Source organism: Fundulus heteroclitus, unplaced genomic scaffold (assembly GCF_011125445.2).
Source record: "Fundulus heteroclitus isolate FHET01 unplaced genomic scaffold, MU-UCD_Fhet_4.1 scaffold_157, whole genome shotgun sequence".
Taxonomy (NCBI): Eukaryota; Metazoa; Chordata; class Actinopteri; order Cyprinodontiformes; family Fundulidae; genus Fundulus; species Fundulus heteroclitus.
The window spans coordinates 333,457-351,841 of NW_023396569.1; the positions used below are offsets into that span (position 1 = coordinate 333,457).

General features: G+C 40.7%; 1 protein-coding gene across 2 annotated transcripts; it reads left to right on the forward strand.

The window, feature by feature from the left end:
- The first annotated feature begins 301 nt into the window (after positions 1-301).
- wnt11 (wingless-type MMTV integration site family, member 11) lies at positions 302-15,995 on the forward strand. 2 transcript variants are annotated; one of them, XM_012865265.3, is made up of 6 exons: positions 302-686; positions 2,402-2,577; positions 5,609-5,853; positions 7,596-7,873; positions 7,955-8,247; positions 14,751-15,995. In XM_012865265.3, exons 2-6 carry the CDS (start codon positions 2,495-2,497, stop codon positions 14,923-14,925), a joined length of 1,074 nt encoding a protein of 357 aa, XP_012720719.1. In that variant the 5' UTR covers positions 302-686; positions 2,402-2,494; the 3' UTR covers positions 14,926-15,995. The 2 variants fall into 2 exon arrangements, with proteins under 2 accessions (XP_012720719.1, XP_021173570.1); XM_021317895.2 differs by having other exon boundaries at positions 302-565.
- Positions 15,996-18,385: the final 2,390 nt, after the last annotated feature.

The window sequence follows — 18,385 nt, forward strand, 5'->3', positions numbered from 1 at the left end:
GCTTGATAAGGCGCCACTAAATATCCTTTCAGGAATTTGTGGTGAACTCTTACAGGAGTTTGTTGCTAAAAGCAGAGAAACCATAAAGATGTCTGCGAGAGGAGAAAAGTGCCTGCACCATCTATCTATCACGGAGGCTGGCTGGAAGTCTGTCCTCCCGGCTCCTTGTGGGAATAAGGAAGGCTGGAGGCTTCGCTCCGGGTCCAACACCGGTGCACCGCTGCCTTCATATGCTAATGCGCTTCTGACATCAGCAGTGAGATCAAAGCGGGGCAGGGGTACTTTAGAGCTCAGTCTGCCCCCACCCAGCCTACTTCCACCCCAGCCTCTCACACACGCTCAGGCTGCTGGCCGACAAACGCGCACTCACACCATGCGTACCTGTCCGGAGCACAACCGCCGCCCCGTCTTGGGTTCTACCAAAGCTTCCGGCTGATAGGAACCGGGACAGCTGACCTGAAGGATAGAGCGAGCCGCTGGGATTTAACTGGGTGTTTTTCTCCCTCCTCCTTTCTTCTCCTCCTGGCTGCTGCTTGTGTGGACTTGTGGAGCGGCGCGGTAAAAGGTGAGCTGCGGAGATTTGGCTGGAGGGAAAGTTGCGCTGTTCAAAGGTTGCGCTGGACGGCATCAGCGGAGCTGCAGCCAACAAACGCGATCGGAACCTTTAATTGGTCGTTTTCTGTCAGGTGAGGAGAAACTCAGCTGGAGGTCAGATGAAGAATGCCGGTAGAAATGTTAATGTCAGTCTGCGCGGACCACTCTGTCCCAGAAAGCACTTTTCATTCAAGTCGATTTTGTTTCATTTGCATTTAAACGCTTTTAACGAGTAGGCCTACAATTACAATGTTTCCTTCCGACCTGACTAATATTAGTCCCAGGGATGGGGTCGGTTGCAACATTTTACTTTTTTTTGTTTAATTAAAATTGTGGAAAAACTGTCCCATGTAATATTTAAATGATATGGGCAGTTGGCAGACATATGCAACTTAAAAATAAATGGTTGGTCTAGGCCCAATCGTATCGGAGAAGAGAAAAAGTGTTGCAACCGTCTCCAGTCTCAACTATTAAGGCCATTGGCTAGCTGTGTTTTCTAAGTTTAAACCGAATATAGACTGTGTGTGTGTGTGTGTGTGTGTGTGTGTGTGTGTGTGTGTGTGTGTGTGTGTGTGTGTGTGTGTGTGTGTGTGTGTGTGTGTGTGAGAGAGAGAGAGAGAGAGACCTCACTTTCAAACTGTTGTAATCCGCTGGGTCAGTCCTGGTCACATATAACGCTCATTTACAGCCCTACGTTTTTTCTTTTCTTTTGGCCATTTCTCGTATTTTTTCCCCACGCATACTCAGTGATAGGCGGCTGGTTGTAGCAACAGTTTTTATCTCTCGGTGTCAGCCTGCAGATCCAGGCGTTTCAGTCTGCTGCTCCTTTCAACCATTAATATTTAATATTAGCCATTAGGTTTAAAACAGCTCCGAAGGCGCCTCAGACCAATCAGCGCCGAGCTGCAGACCTCGCGCTCGAAGTTCACGTCCCGCGCGCTCCCCTCAAAGGTTTGTGCTTCCCAGCAGCTGTTTTTTATTTTTTATTTATTTATTATTGACATTAATCAGATCAGGCGTCAGATGATCTGCCCTGTGCCTCTGCCCGCTAATAGCTGATTTCTGATGTGACCTTGATCTAGAGGTCCTCACATTTTTCCTTGTGACAACAAATTGAATTAAAGGGACAGAAATAAACTGAATATACAAGGCGTGATACGGAACAATTCCATACTACTGATCCTCTGGTTTTGAATTAGCAGAAACTTCATTAAACTATTGATTGATGGAGTGATTACAGAGTTACCAGTAAAGTCAGTTGGGGATTTTGCTTGTGGCGTCTGAGCCTGAGCAGGTCTGCAGTTGCAGAATAAGGATTTTTTTTGTGAGAATGCAAACTATTCCTTTGTTCTTAGTTTCACTGCTGTTGCTTTTGTTTCCCCCATGTTTATTGGCTGGAACGAGCTCCTACAGAAGGATTTTCCCTAAAGTATGATTGAATACTTGGCCAGCACTGTTTGTGGACTGCCTTCAGAGTTTTCCCCTATTTTTTATTTTTTCTTCTTCCCGTTTCCTTGTTTCCTATTTTCAGTCTTTTAACTTTTAAGGGACAGATATCATGGATTAAAACAAAGCCTAAAATTAAAAAAAAATAAGACGTTGCAGCAAAATTAAATTGAAAATCGGCTACATTTTTAAAACATTTTTAAAGTGCAGTATCTAACTGCACTTTAAAAAATGTCTTCCGTGGACTTAGTTAACTTTATCGTAATCTTGGATTTTCTCATGTGAATATGGTGTTTAACAGCTGATGCTGAGGTTTATAGTGTTTGTCGCACAGCGCTGATGTTCCTCTGATTTGTTCCAGGATTTCCAGTCGGGGGCCCGTGCCATGAGCGCTGACCTCTGAGCGCGATCCCTTGGTGTTTGTGTCCTGTGTGAACTGGAATCAGCGGCCATCATGAGGAGCAGCTCTCACATCCTGCCTCTTGTTGTGCTTACTGCTCTGCTGCTGTCTCAGGTCTGCTCGGGCATCAAATGGCTGTAAGTATCCTCCACAATCCCCCCACCGTGCTCTGTGAAGCTAGAGACGCTAACTCTTTTTTTTTTTAACCCATACTCAGCATGTAAACAGTGTTTTATTTGAAGATACAGAACTTAGTTTGCTGGATGTTTGAACAAAGTGGAGACAGACACCAGCGTTCCACTTTGTATCTGTGTGTGTGTATCCGATGACGGGGAGAGCAAATGAGCCGCTGGTTCTTCAAACGACGCAGGGAGAATTCATTGTTTCATTACTTTCAATGTAGCCCAAAGTAAAACAAGGCATTGTTGCATGTTTCGGGTCGAAGGTGGCGTAATGAAATGGATTCTGGCTGGAGAAGAAGAGCTGAAGAATGACATGAGGTGGCGCCGCGGTGGCTCAGACGTTGCTGGTGCTGTCACTGCTTTCTGTGTGTAGTCTAGTCGGGCCTCAAGGCATAAAAATAGTTTGCCGTAGCACGAAGATGCAACGGCGATGCTGATCGCTTTTTACTCACTGTAGGGTAAAAGCAAACAAAAATTTTCATGAGAGGTTTGGAAAGTCCATAAAAATCCCCAAGTTGCCATTTTGGATTTAGTTTATCTTTGAATTGAAGGTTTACTGTTTTCTTCTAAATCCCTTCTCTGCAGTGTGTTTTCAGAGATGCACGCATCAGGATTTTACTGGCCGATAGGATTTCAGTTTGGGATTTATTTATTCATTTATGTTTCGTCTGATCTGCTCATTTCAATGTATTTCTTTTTTATGCGATGATGTTGCTCACAAAACCACCTTTGCGGCCTTGGCCGGCACAATGATCTTGAGTGAAAACACCACAGCATCACGATGCTTACACAAAACTTTAAAATAAGCATCCGTAATCGCTTTTATTTTAAAAATGGCTTACAATTATCCATACTGCTGCTAAAATATGTATTCACCATTAGCTACAATACGCCTTTAGTGGTATTTTGAGTGCAATGTGTAGACAAACTTTACAGTAGTTTTGAACTGCTTATCGCTCAGATAAGAGGCCCCTTTTATCCATTGTGTTATTTAATGTAACAGTTCTGGCCGGCTGGTGATAGCTGTTTTTTTTTACTCAAGCTTTCTGCTGTCTCCGTTTGGCAGCTGTGGTTTCAGAACAACACCATCCTAATATCAACGGTGGTTGGTGTTGTTCGAAACTAGAATTTGTTCCGAACATCTTGAGTCTGTCTGTGTTGTAAGCGAGGGGAAAAGTGTGCAGCAATAGGTAGAGGAGGGGAGCGCGGTGCTACTCTGCTCCATGCAGTTGGGGAAATCTCTTATAATTTCCACACGCTCTCTTACGTCTCAGTTAAAAGGTCTTTAAACCGTAGGAACAATACTACAGAACAACGTTCTAGGGTTTTAAAAATTGGTTACAATTTGTCAACAGATGAAAATAACAAAACCAGGAAAATAAAAAAAAGTTCTGCGGGTCCGTTCATAGAGGTAGATTTGAATCCGACAGAAAAAGTAGGAATCAAAGATAATCCCTATTTGTGCATCAAATGTTATGTCCCTGGCAATTATCAGATGTTTATTAACCTGGTTGATGCTTTTATAGTAGGGCTGTCTAATTTTGCCAAAAATCTAAATTTCGCTGTGTCAACCATAATTGTGATTGCGATTTTAATTTTGACTCTTCTCTACATTAACCAGAAGCAACGAAAATGCCCTGTAGATAAAGATGTTTTTAAACCAGGACTATTTAAAACAAGAAATTGAACTGTTTTAAATGTAATTCTATGTGTCAAACAGGTACTTAATGCTATGGTGAAATTCCTGAAAGTTTCTGGTAAAAAAAGTATTGATTATATAAACTCTCAAACAAATAATAAAATTAGATTATCTCACTGCTGCACCTCTCTGGTCTTCCATGTTGAGGCAAACCCACCTTAAACATATTACCGACGGCTAACCGACGTCTTATTCACTAATTGTTACGTAGTCAAAAATTGCAGACCTCTGCGATTTGAAAATTGTCTTTTTCTAAATTGCGATTGTATTGCAAATGTGATTAATTGTTCAGCTCTATTTTATAGTTAGTAAAAAGGGTGAGTTTTCCATTCTGATGCGTTTAAAAACAAGGAAGGAAAGAAATCTCAATCTATGCGACCTGCTGATCACTGGTTAGAGCCGACCGAGGAAGTTTCAATCGCTGGCTGACTGATTCGTGCATCGCTGCGTGTTTATGTGTGTCCACAGAGGAATCCTCACCTTTGTGCATTCGCTGCATCAAAGAGTGCTGTGGCTGCCTGTCTGAAGAACACCTCAGCAGATGTGCCAATGAGAGGCCTGCACGGCTTGTGCTAAATCGAACTGAGAAAGCCGTGCAGTCATGATCGGCTCAGCGGTACAATATAAAACAGATGCAGCTGTAAACACCTGCGAGTCCCGGCTTAGTTGGAGCCCGGCTCGGTCAGACCTCATCACCGGGCACATAGTGGCGGCTAATGCAGAACAGGCCGAGGTGGAGGCACTGCTGCACGGCTCAAACAAACTCTTAACAGAGTGCAGGGCTATGAGACAAACCTGACCTGTTCCTCTGACTTTCCTCTTTATGACAATTAGCTCAATGGCTGAGAACGTTCTAAATTAAATTAGTACGTTCTTATTTTCTGTAAACTGCTGATTCAAGTCAAGTGGAAGCCACAGAGGACGGCGCTTCCTGTAATGTAGCATCGGAGCACATTCGCATTCAGATTTTTTGGCACATCTTCGACGCCTTAACAAAAAAAGACCTGCGCCGAGACGGAGTCTTTTGTGTTTTCTAAATATGCTTCTGACATCATTTAGCTGGGCGTGATAAAAACCGCTCATGGCTGTGTTGCATGCCAAAGCTGAGTTAAATTGCATTCAGAGACAGAAATCCAGCGGATGGCTCAATGCAAAGAATAGATCTCGCAATTTATTTATTCTCATAAGAGTGACACTTTCACAAATGAAGCAATCACTACATCATAGGTGTGTTCTGTATAGCAAACAAGAACGCTAACCGAGGGCTTTTTGTGTCCCTGCTTGCAGAACGCTGTCACACACTCCTGCCTCCATACCCGTCAACCAGACGCAGCACTGCAAGCTGCTCCCAAGCCTGGTGTCCTTCCAGGCTCAGCTGTGCCGCAGCAACCTGGAGCTCATGCAGACCATCTTCCAAGCTGCCCGCGAAGTCAAGAAAACGTGCCAGAAGACATTTGCCGACATGCGCTGGAACTGCTCCTCCATCGAAATCCCCTTCGACGCCACAAAGTATCGGCCGGACCTGGAGAGAGGTAGAGTTGACATAAAGTGGGAAAGGTTGTGTTTCAAATCAAAACAAAGATTTAAAGCTACACAATTCTGAATTAAAGGCACACTTTCCATGATCTCCTCATAATTCTGCTGCCAGCAAAAATAATTCCCTTTTGCTTCAACGCGAAGAGCCCCTAGAAAGGAATTGAACTGCGGCTGTTATTTGGTGTAGTAATTTGGTTTGGCACGTCTGAAATCCACGGTTTTCTCAGGCTGCAGGCCTGCTTGGACTGCAGTTTGATCCAGCTGTTTCCATTGCCAACAGAACCTTGAAACAGTCTGCGGTAGTTTTTAGGGATGGCGTGTTGGGAATAGGAAAGGGGTGCAGCCCTCATCTAACAGAACATGGCTGCCTTGGGCTAAATGAGCAGTCTGCACCGGACAGGAAATGGCTCATCGCTGTCCGGGCCTGGCTTTGATCTAACCGGCCCACGGGCATATACTTGATTTCTACCCGTACCTCCGATTGCTCCCATGCTTCGACGTCTTCGCTCGCTTTGTATGCACATCACTACCAATCACATCAGCGCTCACTCTGCATTAAAGCATGGGGGGCTGATGGTTAAAGGACACGTTTTATGTATGCAGGGTCTTTTTTTTAACATGACTAAAGAAAGCAGGGAAGAAAAGGAAGAACAGATTGAACAGCAGAGAGGTTGGATAACAAACTGCTTTTTATTCTTTTTCTTGTTAATTATAAAGCAACACGTATCTTTAATTTATGGTGTCCACTGAATGGAAATAAAGCTGCAATTGCAATTTCATGACTGTTATCTAGTGCCTTGCAGAAGTATCCTGGCCTGAACAATATTTTACAAATAAAAATCAGAAAAGTGTGGAGTGCATCTGAATTTCCACCCTGTCCCCGTGCCCAGAGTCAACACGTAGTAGAACCATTATTTATTCCAAATACAGCTACAAGTCTTTTAGGGCATGTCTATAACAACTTTGTACATCTAGACTTTTTTTACCCTTTCACTTAGATTTAGGTCAGGACATTAATGGGGTTACTGTCCTACATGACCATTCTTTGAAGGGAACCATTCCATTGCTTACTGTGTGTTTAGACCCGTTGCCCTACTGAAGATTGAACCTCCAGTCCTGTCTGAAGTCTTTTGCAGCGTCTAAACAGGTTTTCTTCCAGGATTGTCCTGGGTTTGGCTCCATCCACCGTCCTATCAACTCTGATCAGCTTCCTTCTCTCTGCTTTAGCAAAGCATCGCCATATGATGCTGCTATTACAGTGGGGATGGTTTATTCAGAGTTGTGTGCAGTGTTCATTATCTGCCACACAGAGAATCTTTCATTTAGGCATAAAAGTTAAATTTTAACCACAGACATTTCCATGATTATGGTTCTATAACCTAACCCTTCTTTAAACTTCTTTTTTAAACCTGCCTGCTGTGCTCCTTGGTCAAGGAGAAACCATAAACAGAACAGCTGCATTAAGGTTCAATTAAACACAGTTTGACTTTATTAATCAGTTAGGAGTTTTCCAAAGGCAGCTGGTTGCTGTGGATTTTATTTAGGGATATCAGAAAAACAACATTGCTTCTTATTATGTTTGGATCTATCCCATATGTAAATTTACGATATAATACAATGAAGTTTGTGGTTGTAAAGTAACAAGATGTGAAAAGGTTCAGGAGTATGCTGACTTTAGTAGGGCACTGTATCTACACCCCTGTACAGGTTGTTCCTAATACTCTGATCTCTGTCTCAGGAACAAGGGAGGCCGCGTTCGTGTACGCGCTCTCCGCAGCAACCATCAGCCACACCATTGCCCAAGCTTGCACCTCTGGGGACCTCCGGTTGTGTTCATGTGGCCCCATCCCTGCAGAAATCCCAGAGCCCGGCTACCGCTGGGGCGGCTGTGCCGACAACCTTAACTACGGCTTATTCATGGGCGCCAAGTTTTCCGACGCTCCCATGAAGGTGAAGCGCTCTGGTTCCAGTGCGAACAAACTGATGCAGCTACACAACAGTGAAGTCGGGAGACAGGTACACAGCTGTTAGAGGAGCAGTTCTGCTAAAATGTTCTCACTATATGTGCTGAGTTCATCTAAATGTATTGATGTTTAGGTACTGAAAGAGGCATTGGTGATGAAGTGTAAATGCCATGGTGTTTCTGGATCCTGCTCCATAAGGACCTGCTGGAAAGGCCTCCAAGACCTCAGGGAGATTGCCATGGACCTGAAGTCCAAGTACCTCTCTGCTACCAAGGTGGTTTACCGGGCTACGGGCACACGCAAGCATCTTGTACCCAAAGACATTGATATCAGGCCGCTGAGGGAGAATGAAATGATCTATTTGCACAGCTCCCCTGACTTCTGCACCAAGAATGAAAAGCAGGGTTCGGTTGGCACACAGGACAGGTAAGGGCAGCTTTTAAACTCTGTGGCAAGTTGAGCTTGATTTCCATGTCTTTCACTTCTAAATTGACGTGTGCAGCTCCACAGACTGTATATGTACCTATGCAACGGTGCTTTTCAGTTAGGCACAGGTTGCTTTCACATCTGGATAACTTGAGCTAAAAATACCACCAAATACAATATCATCCCATTTACCCAAACATATAAAATAAATTGTAAAACATGGTCAAAATGCTGTTAGTTTTGAACAGAGTATATACAATTATACATTTTGCTACAAACATATTAGATACTGAGTTTTGCTATTGCAATATATTACCTATGACTTGTATGTATACACATTTAGATTTTGATACCATCCCAAAAATATCAGCAAATCATTTGCTAAGTTTAGCTTTCCTTCCCAAATAAACTTGCTTATTATTGAATATTCTAGTTTTATGTTGTTCTGTTCTTTATACAACAGCACAGGGTTATCTGCTTTATTTGTATAGTATAGTTAATTCGTGTTGTATGAAAACATAAAAATATCATAGACACATCAAAATGGTCACCGGTTGTGTGACCAGTAACAAACATTCAATTTAATCACATGAAAACATCAATTCACATCAAATATGTTTGTAAATGTTCCTGTTATTATGGGCCGAAAGCAACTCTAAACGGGTGGGTTTTCAGGCTTGGTTTAAAGGAACTCAGTATTTCGGCTGTTTTGCAGTTTTCTGGAAGTTTGTTCCAGATTTGTGGGACATAGATTCTGAATGCTGCTTCTCCATGTTTGTTCCTGGTTCTGGGTATGCAGAGTAGACCAGAACCAGAAGATCTCGGTGGTCAAGCCTGCATTCGGCTGCTTAGCAGATGGCAGGCAGCTTTTCCTGATAGGAAATATTTCCAAGCACCTGAATCTTTCATACTTGTAAGCAAAAAGGAAAAGTGCTGTTGTCTTTTTTCCAGCCAGCAGACATGTAGTGCTCAGGAACAGGTGGAAGTGGGGGGTTGCCTCTACTCACAGCTCCATATAGGCAGAGAAAATCTCTGGTCACTCCAGCACTTTTCTCCATCATCTCAATAAAATTACTTTCCTTTTCCAGGAACCAGGGTTGTTTTTACACCACATTTACCAGGGTAAAAACACATTTGCTGGGCTGGGTGGGAGGTAGTAACGTCTTATTTAACCAGACCCGTTGGAGTTTAGTGGACGGAGAGTCCTAAGCCTTTCTAATTGATTTCATGTTGCCAAAATTCTAACGTTGTTATATCACTTTGAAGTTGTCCGTAAAACACATATTTTCTGTCTGATTTTAAATCACGAGCACCTGATTAAAGCCGTATGGGGAGAAAGAATGAATAAATTCTTGATTCAAAGTAATATTTTAGAGTTCTAAACTATTAGTTTTTTGAGACACGTAAACAACCACGAGGCTCCTGGATCAAAAACAGATTTTTAAGAAAGCAGGCATTGCTGCTCTGTCTCTGCTTTATTTATTAAATATTTGTAAATCTTACAAATTTCCTCTGACTCTGAAGGGATTCTAAAACATTTACTCAGTGTAAATGCTGTAAAACAATCGCATATTTATGGCTAAAAACTCAGGAATTAATCTTGGCCACAGCGGTCTCCCCTTTTCTCTCGCCTCATAAACAATAGAACATGGAGGTCCGTGTTGGCGAAATCAAACAGGGAGTCTACATGACAATATCATTGGTTTATACTTTTATTAATTAAAACCACGACGGTTAATTCCATGATTAGGGACTCGCTGCCACTCAGCTGCTGTCTGGGGGCGACCCGGGTCGACACCACTGCAGTGGGGAGAGTCGCCCCTCAGTGTCTGCTGATGTAATGGCTTTGCTTTGGACTCCACAGTGGAAACGTAAACCTTAAAACGCTCTGGGAAAATCAAAGCTCTGGGGGGAAAAATCATGGTTCTCATGGTAGAAGTGCGCTCTTGAATTTTGAACTTTTTAAAACAGTGGCATACCTTGATACGGGTAAGCAGGCCATGCCTAGTGGTTTCAAAAGAAAGCTGTATCACCACCTATCAGACTAAAGAATGAATCTGTCCCTCATGACTCAAACGTTTGTTTGAGGCTCACCCAAAAACTACTCTGAACAGCTTGGTGAATTGACAAGGTTCCAAGACTAGTGATGTAGTTTAACGTGTCCCTTAGCTTGAAACATGGTGGATCTTCTTCCCAAAAATAATACTTTTTTAACATGCTTGAGGTGAAAAGGTAAATCCTATACATCCTAGCTCTGATGTCCCTATTTTGTTCTGGATTAGATTTGGAAGCGTGACTCATATCAGCACCAGACAAGGAGGAAATGACCAGTCCTGAATGTCTGCTCATCCAGGAAGTTAGCTGCAGCGAAGTGCCGCCGTGCCTTTTGGCACCATTTACTTTCCAGGCTGGGCTGATAAACAGCGGTGGCCCCTGAGAGTGGGCCGTCTCTGGCTCCGTCTGAGCATGTGCCGCTGAAAAGGCCACGCTGAATGGAGTGCTTGTGTTGTTATCTAAAACAATTACTAATGTAGTTATTCTTAGCGCTGAGGGCCCTCAAGCTGATATTGCTGAGTGGGTCACAGAAACAGGGATATAGTCAGTGGTGGTCCAAGATAAAGGCGAACCTATATTGTTCTCACCAGGGTTCTATTTTAGAGAAGCTAGCAGTCAGGAGAGAACCCATAAAAAGCTGCAGTGTTCATTGAAATCACAAAATGTAAACATCTGGGTTGCAGTGAATCACAAACAACGGGATGTTGATGCATCCACGTTTTGTATGAACCAGGATAGGATCAATGCTGTGTCCAGCCATCCGAACAGAAACTGATTTTGAGTTTTGGTATAAATGTCATTGATCACATGACTGTTAAATCATGTGTTCTTCAGTCTTGTGCCACTTATCAGAGATACGCAGAGGATGGGCTTAATGTCAAGGACACTTTCAGTGCTCACTGCATGCTCTGCCTGGTGATAACAACAGAAACACAGTTTATAACTTCGTGCTTTGTAGCCATTAGTGTTATTCCATGGAAGTCACAGCGTTATTGGCTGATATTCAGCTTTTTGACTGCTGGGTATGAGCCTGTATGACGTTCTCATTGTCTTGAGCTAAAATTTTTATGATACTAAACAACAACAAAAAAGCAAGAAGTTGTAATGGGATGTAACTATTTCTATTGAAAAACTGAAGTTGAACTATGATTGCAATTTCTTTTAATCCATTTTACATGCAGTTTTTGTTTCCTATATTTATATTGTATAGTAAGGCTGCCCAATATATGGTAAATACATTAATCAGTGTGTGCAATATTCATATTTCAAAGAACTGTTCGTAGTGCAGTAATTGTTGGCCATATATTCTAAGTTTTATGAACTTGCATTTTTCATGCTAATGTAATGTGAAACCAGTGGGCCTCAGCAGCAGATGCTCACACTGGACACAAATGATACTGCCCAAAATGAAAAGATTGTGTCTTTTCAACAGACGTACACAGTGATAGAAGATCAGAACAGAAAATAGCCTCATAAAACTCAGTTTAATTTAGTTTTCGTGCTAAAATATTTAAGAGAGATCTGCAGGGCTTTGATGTTGTTCTGGGATCTTTTCTGACTTCCTGGAGGAGTCAACAATGTTCTCTTGAAGCAAGTTTGGTAAGCCAGGCGCTCTTTGTAAGGTTCACTTCTGTTTAAAGTTGTGTTTTGTTGTTTTGTTTTTTATAATGGATTTCACTGTGATTCTGAACCCTTAAAAATGGCTTTGTAACCCTCTCTCGGCTGGTAGATGTTAGTGACTTGTTTTCGCCCTTTTTCTTGAATTTCCTTAGATTTGTCATGGTGTTTTGATTGTTTTTAGATCTTTTAGCCTACTTTTAGGTTATTTTTAAGTGAATTCTTGACTCTACAGGCCTGTTATGGCTAGTCAACTTGAACTAGCGCTCCAAAAAAAACGTGGTTATTCCCAGCAGGGCCACATTGATATGGATATTTTTTTCCACTTTAATAAATAATAAATACATATAATAAATAAACTTTCATAATTTGAAAACAGCATTTCTTTTACACTCAGTGTATGTCAGTTATTTTTCTTCTTGAAAAACTGAAAACATTTATATTAGTGTGACAAGAAAACAAACATAAAAAAACAGGAGAAATACAAAATGCTGTACTAGTGATGCTGTAGTTGAGGCCATCTTTTCATATTTGCAGTGAGACACTTTTTTTTAAAAAAAGGCTTATTTTTTTTAAAACTCTTTGAGTAACAATGTTTGTTTTAAAATAATTTTTTAACGATTTTTTTTTACTGTTTTTCAGCTATAATGAGATGGAGGGCTAAAACACCTGCCAATACAATTGTTTTCCAACCATACATGAACAAACAAACAACACTGCATGCCATCTATTAACATTAAAGCTATAATTGTCCAGAATGAAACAGTCTGTGCTCTCCCACATCAAGAAAAACATCAGAGGAAATGTTTGCCTCTCTACAGCCATCAACTTGCTGAGTTCATGTTTGCCATCTGTTTATTTATTTTTTAACATAATAGAGGACTTAGATTGTCCTTTGCTCTCATCTATAAAACTATTGTCAGCTTAGAAGCAATCCAACTGAGATTCTATCAGCATTTCCAAATAGATTAAATTTAATCACTGGCGGCGTTAGTTGGCATGTCCTAGGAATACCTTGTATTTTAATCTGAAATTAAATTGTGGTTCTTGTGCCCATTCCTGCAGATGTGAACAATCAGATGGGCTGTTTTCTTCTCTTCCTCCTTACTAACATGACCGTGTGGGGGTCCGCTAGCTCCCACGGATGTAATATCTCAATCCCACCTCCTCGTTCTCCCTCCCTCCTGCAGCGGTCATTAGTTGCAAAGGGTCTTTCACCCCACTGGTCATTAACACCCCGCCATCATAAAACCAAACAGTAACATTCGGAGGGGCGAGGCTAAGAAAGGGAGGCCTGCCTGGTGTATTCAGTTTGATTTATGACAGGACTATTCTTTGCACATTCAGGATGCCCCGGGCCTCTGGAATGAGAGGCGCCAAAGCGGCCATTGCTCAAAGACAACGAAATGGAAGAAAAAATGTTTGGAATAAAGAGTGCACAAAAGGTTAAAGCCCGACAGTCGGTCACAACCTTTCAGAAGATTATTGAAGACTCTGGAGGGACTGCGAGAGGTTGCTGAAGGTTTTAGAATGAAGGTGTAAATAAATTGTGTTGAAAACAAATGTTTTCACCTTTATTTAACTAGGAAGTACTCAGAAAAAATCTCTTTTACAAGAGGGCGTTGTCCAAGACAGCACGTTGAACATAAATGCACACAGTAAAAGTACAGACTTGTAGAAGTATCTACAACAAGATGTACTTATTTCCAAATCTTTTAAAACAAAACTTTAGGAGTGCTCAGAGACTACCTCCTGTAAAACTAAGACATTCTGTAATTGATTCCAGACAAAGAAGCAGTATGTAGAAAAGACCTATTTTCCCGGTTCTGTCTGGACCCTTGGGACCATGGAAGGTATAGGTTCTGGGAACAAAGAAAGCAATATCCCACAGTCTCCTGATTGATATAGTTTAGCTGGTATGTACGTATAATTGCAAAAAATATTTTATAAATCAGGGTATACTACTAATTTAGTCTTCTTGTGGACAAGAAAAACCAGTTCACCCTGTTATATAAAAATTTGTATTAACAGTTTTCAGATTTTTCATAAAGTGTATGCAGACACTGAAAGGAAGCCTGCATGTTTACAACACGTAAATCCTCGTATAAGTTGCTACAACAAATACTTGATTGGCTTTAGAGGAGAAACAGGACTGCTTTCCAATATAAAAGGCCAGTCTCAACTGAAGTTTTACACTAACTGCTAAATGTTTAGTTTAAATGTGAGACCATCGGTTATAAGCATGCCAAGATAATTGTACTGTCAGATATTAACTTTGATCTAAAATTTTAAAACTCACGAGTTCGAATTTGTCTACATTCAAAAAACTATTTAAAGTCAGAGAATGAATCGAAAGCACTTTGAAAGCACATAAAATGTTCTGGCAGCACATGTATCATCGCCATAGAGATAAACATTAGCATTGGAACGTTTGTGATTAATTGATCATGTAAAGCAGGGATCCAAGGAATGACCCATGAGGAATACAGTTCAGCCTTGAAATCAAAACATCTGCCTAAACTTAGTGTGTTCAGTTGGAACCATAGTTCTGAAACCATGTGACAGCGTTTCTGCAGCTTGTATATCACAGAGTTTCTTGATTAGTATGTTATGGTCTGCAAAGTTTTAGACTCAATAATGTGATTAACAACTTTTAAACCTGTTGTTGTGCCGTTATTTTTCTCTAAAACCAGATGTATTTGAAGTACTTCTTCAGTTTGCTTAAACAGATGCTTGTTGTACCTTGACTTATTTTTATTTTTGCCATTTTAGCTATGAAAAAGTTTTTATTCCAAAACAGATGCTGAAGTGAAGTCTTCTTCTTTTTGCAGGCAATGCAATAAAACATCCGTCGGCAGCGACAGCTGTGACCTGATGTGTTGCGGCCGTGGCTACAACCCCTACACAGAGAAGCTGGTTGAGCGCTGCCACTGCAAGTACCACTGGTGCTGCTACGTAACCTGCAAAAAGTGCGAGCGGATCGTAGAGAAATATGTCTGCAAGTGATTCCGGCTCCACCAGTGGCCCCTCGGCTTTGTACCAAGCCCCTCAAAGGCTACAAATTAACCAAAGCACTACAGTACCAAGAAGGTTTACTTCTGTCTTCAGCTTTAGCACACATATCTCAACAAGAATTGGTATATTCTTGTGCAATATCCGTATCATAGTGCATCTCCAAACTTCCAACTGGGCTTCGAAGTTTCTTCCTGCACAAACATCCATGGGAAAAGTGTGGCAACAGGGCAAACCAGTTCATGTGATGATCACCGTCCTTCTGGGTATTATCATCTGTCATGGTAAAAATGATAACCCCTGCCGCCAGCAGAGATACAGAAAGCCAGTTTAAACATATCTCTAATAAAAAGAAATAATATTGGATTTTATGCTGACTTATGTTTGGCATCCTTCCCTGGATATTAAACGGGTGCTTGCGGATCCTCTTTTTTTTTTTTTTTTTTTTTAAGGTACTATCAAAAGGTTTTTTTCTTCTGAAAGAGTGGACCATAGAAGAAAGGGGAACACAAAGGGAAAAACCTCATTTGCTGTTTGATCACAGAACATTTTGTGGTTGATGCCTGGGACTCATCACATGCCCCGCTTGGACCATGACATGCCCGATTCCCTGTGGGATGACAGAAGAAATAAAAAAACTTTGTGAAATGGAGCATTATCTCTGTTTTGTCTGATATGCAGGCAAATCAAAATATATTCTATTTTTCAGAGCATATGAGTTTAACATGGATTTTGTATACCACTTTTGTGTGGGTGTATATACTGTTATTTTGTATACTGAAATAAAGAAATAAGTATTTATAAAATGTTCCATAATCCTAGACTTTTTGCATTTTAAATGAAACACCATTAAGTGTAATGTTTTTTATATATTTTAAAACATTTGGAGCTTATTTTTTGTAGTGGTTTAGCTCAGATGCAGTGCCTTGCAAACACATTCATACCCATTGAACTCCAAGGTGTGTTTTTTTTTTACTTTTATGTGATAGACCAACACAGAGTATGGTGAAGGCAAAATCAAATATGGGTTTAAAACGCTTTTCAAAATAAAAATCTGAGAAGTGTGGCTTACGTATGATGAAGATTGAGTCAACATATTGCAGAACCATTTTTTACAGGAATTAAAGCTGCAAGTGTTCTGGGATATGTCTCTACCAGCTTTTCTTTTCTACAAACAGACATTTTGACTTGTTCTTTCCAAACTAGCAGAGGTTCACTCAGACTGGACAGAGAGCGTTTGCAAACAGCGAATTTGTCAGGTCTTGCCATATATTCAAAATGTAGGTCTTGACGTTGACTAGGCCATTTTAACTTCAACATACTTTGACTTAAATTATTTCATTGTAGCTCTGGCTTCAATTTTAGGGTTGTTTTCATGTTGGAGATTATCAGCTCTTATCAGCTTCCCTATTCCTGCTGCAGAAAACAATCCACACAGAATAATGCTGCCACTACCGTATTTGTATTCACCATTATGTAATAACTGGTGTTGGTCCATCAAATAAAAGCCCAGTAAAATGCACTGACGTGTGTGGTTACAGTGATAATACATGAAAAAATTCAAGTGGTGGGAAGAATTTCTCCAAGACTCTTTAATCAGTTTTCAGTTGCAGAGTTTAACCTGACAGTCTGTTGGGATTATTCAACCCTGGAAAAGTGTTTCTACATTTCTCCTCCTTATACAGCATTAAAAAAGCAACTATGCCACTTCCACCTCAGCTTTAACTATCAGTGTTTCTATCTGTGTGGGACCCCCACTTCCAGCACACAAACGTCAAACTAGAAATAAAGCAAAGTTGATATTTTGTTAACATAAAGGCTCACTTCTGACTGCCTGAGCGAGCTGAGAAACAATTCTCTGACCACACTTGTGTTATCTAAGGGGCTGCTCGTGACTTCTACACTGACAGAAATAGTAGTGGAAGATGTTGAGTTGTGAACTCCCATGGTACACCACAGAACCACAGCGCAGAGAAACGTCTTCACCTAAATGTGTGAAAGCAGAAAAATTCATAGTATTTCCTTCTTTGACTATAAAGAAGCTATCTAATGGGAATCTCTTGAGCAGCACAAATTTTACTGTATATTTAATGACTCTGGAGTTGCTTCACAGCTGTAACCATCTTTTTACTGTGTTCTTGGCTACAAACCCAGGTTGAGCAGATCCCATTAGGCGGATCTATTTCAGGTAATGAGGAGAAATGTGACTCCACATACAAAGCCAAGACGCTGAATACACAAACTTATTTAATGTTCCAACAGGAAACCAATGACGGTGCATGCTAACAATGTGACTGAGTGTTAGAACCGCACAGCAAATTTTCAGAGGCCTCACTGTGAAGAAGATCTGATCTGAGGATGTTGTAAAAAGGTGTTTCTGGTTTGGGAGCCAGGGGGGCTCTGCAGCTTGCTGTGTAGGTGAGGGTGGAGTAGGGTCTCTCCCGTCTACACACAGGCCTCTCCATCATTAACTCAAAGGGCTCCTCAGCCACTGACAATCCTCAGCCTGCTAGGAGAAAATAGCTTATGAGTGCACACAGTGCTATCAGTCCCATAGTTCAACCCCATGGAAGCTGTTGCCTTCTGCGCTACAGACGTGTCTGTGGATGACACAAATGATGTCAAGGGAGAATGCCAAAGGCACCAAAGTGTAAAGAATGTATAAGTAAATAATTATTCAGCAAGTAGGAATGTATCTACAATTATTTCAAATAACATTATTTCTTTATAATTTATTTATTTAGTATTTAATCAAATAAATGTGGATTTTATTGATTAAAATGTCAAATCAATAATTTTCCATCAATTATAGTAATATTTTATATTTATTCAGTATATTTGTTAGTTTTAGCTGCAGTTCATCCTGAAATAATTGAAACTACTGCCATAGTCTGTGAAAACGGACCCTACTTTTGATTGTTAGGGCTTTCACACACCTCTTCACACTGATGAATGCAAACCACTGGAACCTTATCAACATACACACGTGCTTATCCCTACTATTTTCATCTGAAACTAAAAATTATGTCATGTGCGAAGAGCCTCAGTTCTTTAAAATAAATTCAGCTTATCCTCATGCGTATTCATAGATATGGAACTTCAAAGGGACATAAATTACATGAAAATTACAATTACATAAAAACGCTTCAAAAATAATCTCCATTATAAGGGGATAAAAACATCACAGTGAAATAATGTTTAAGCACATTTTTTAAAGGAGAAGGAAAAATAAGAGTAATGAGCACAGAATTTTCTATGCATTCAGTAATTTAATTATTTCGTTGTCACTCTATAAAAATATTAATTTGTTATTTGTTAATGTTGACACTTATTTCTTAATGTTTTATTCATTTAATTCCGAGCATTTTGGAGTTTTTGTGGTTGTTGTTTGCTCTGGTCTAATCAGAAGAGGAGAAGAAGAGGTGTACGGAAAAGGAAGAATAAAGGGATTTGT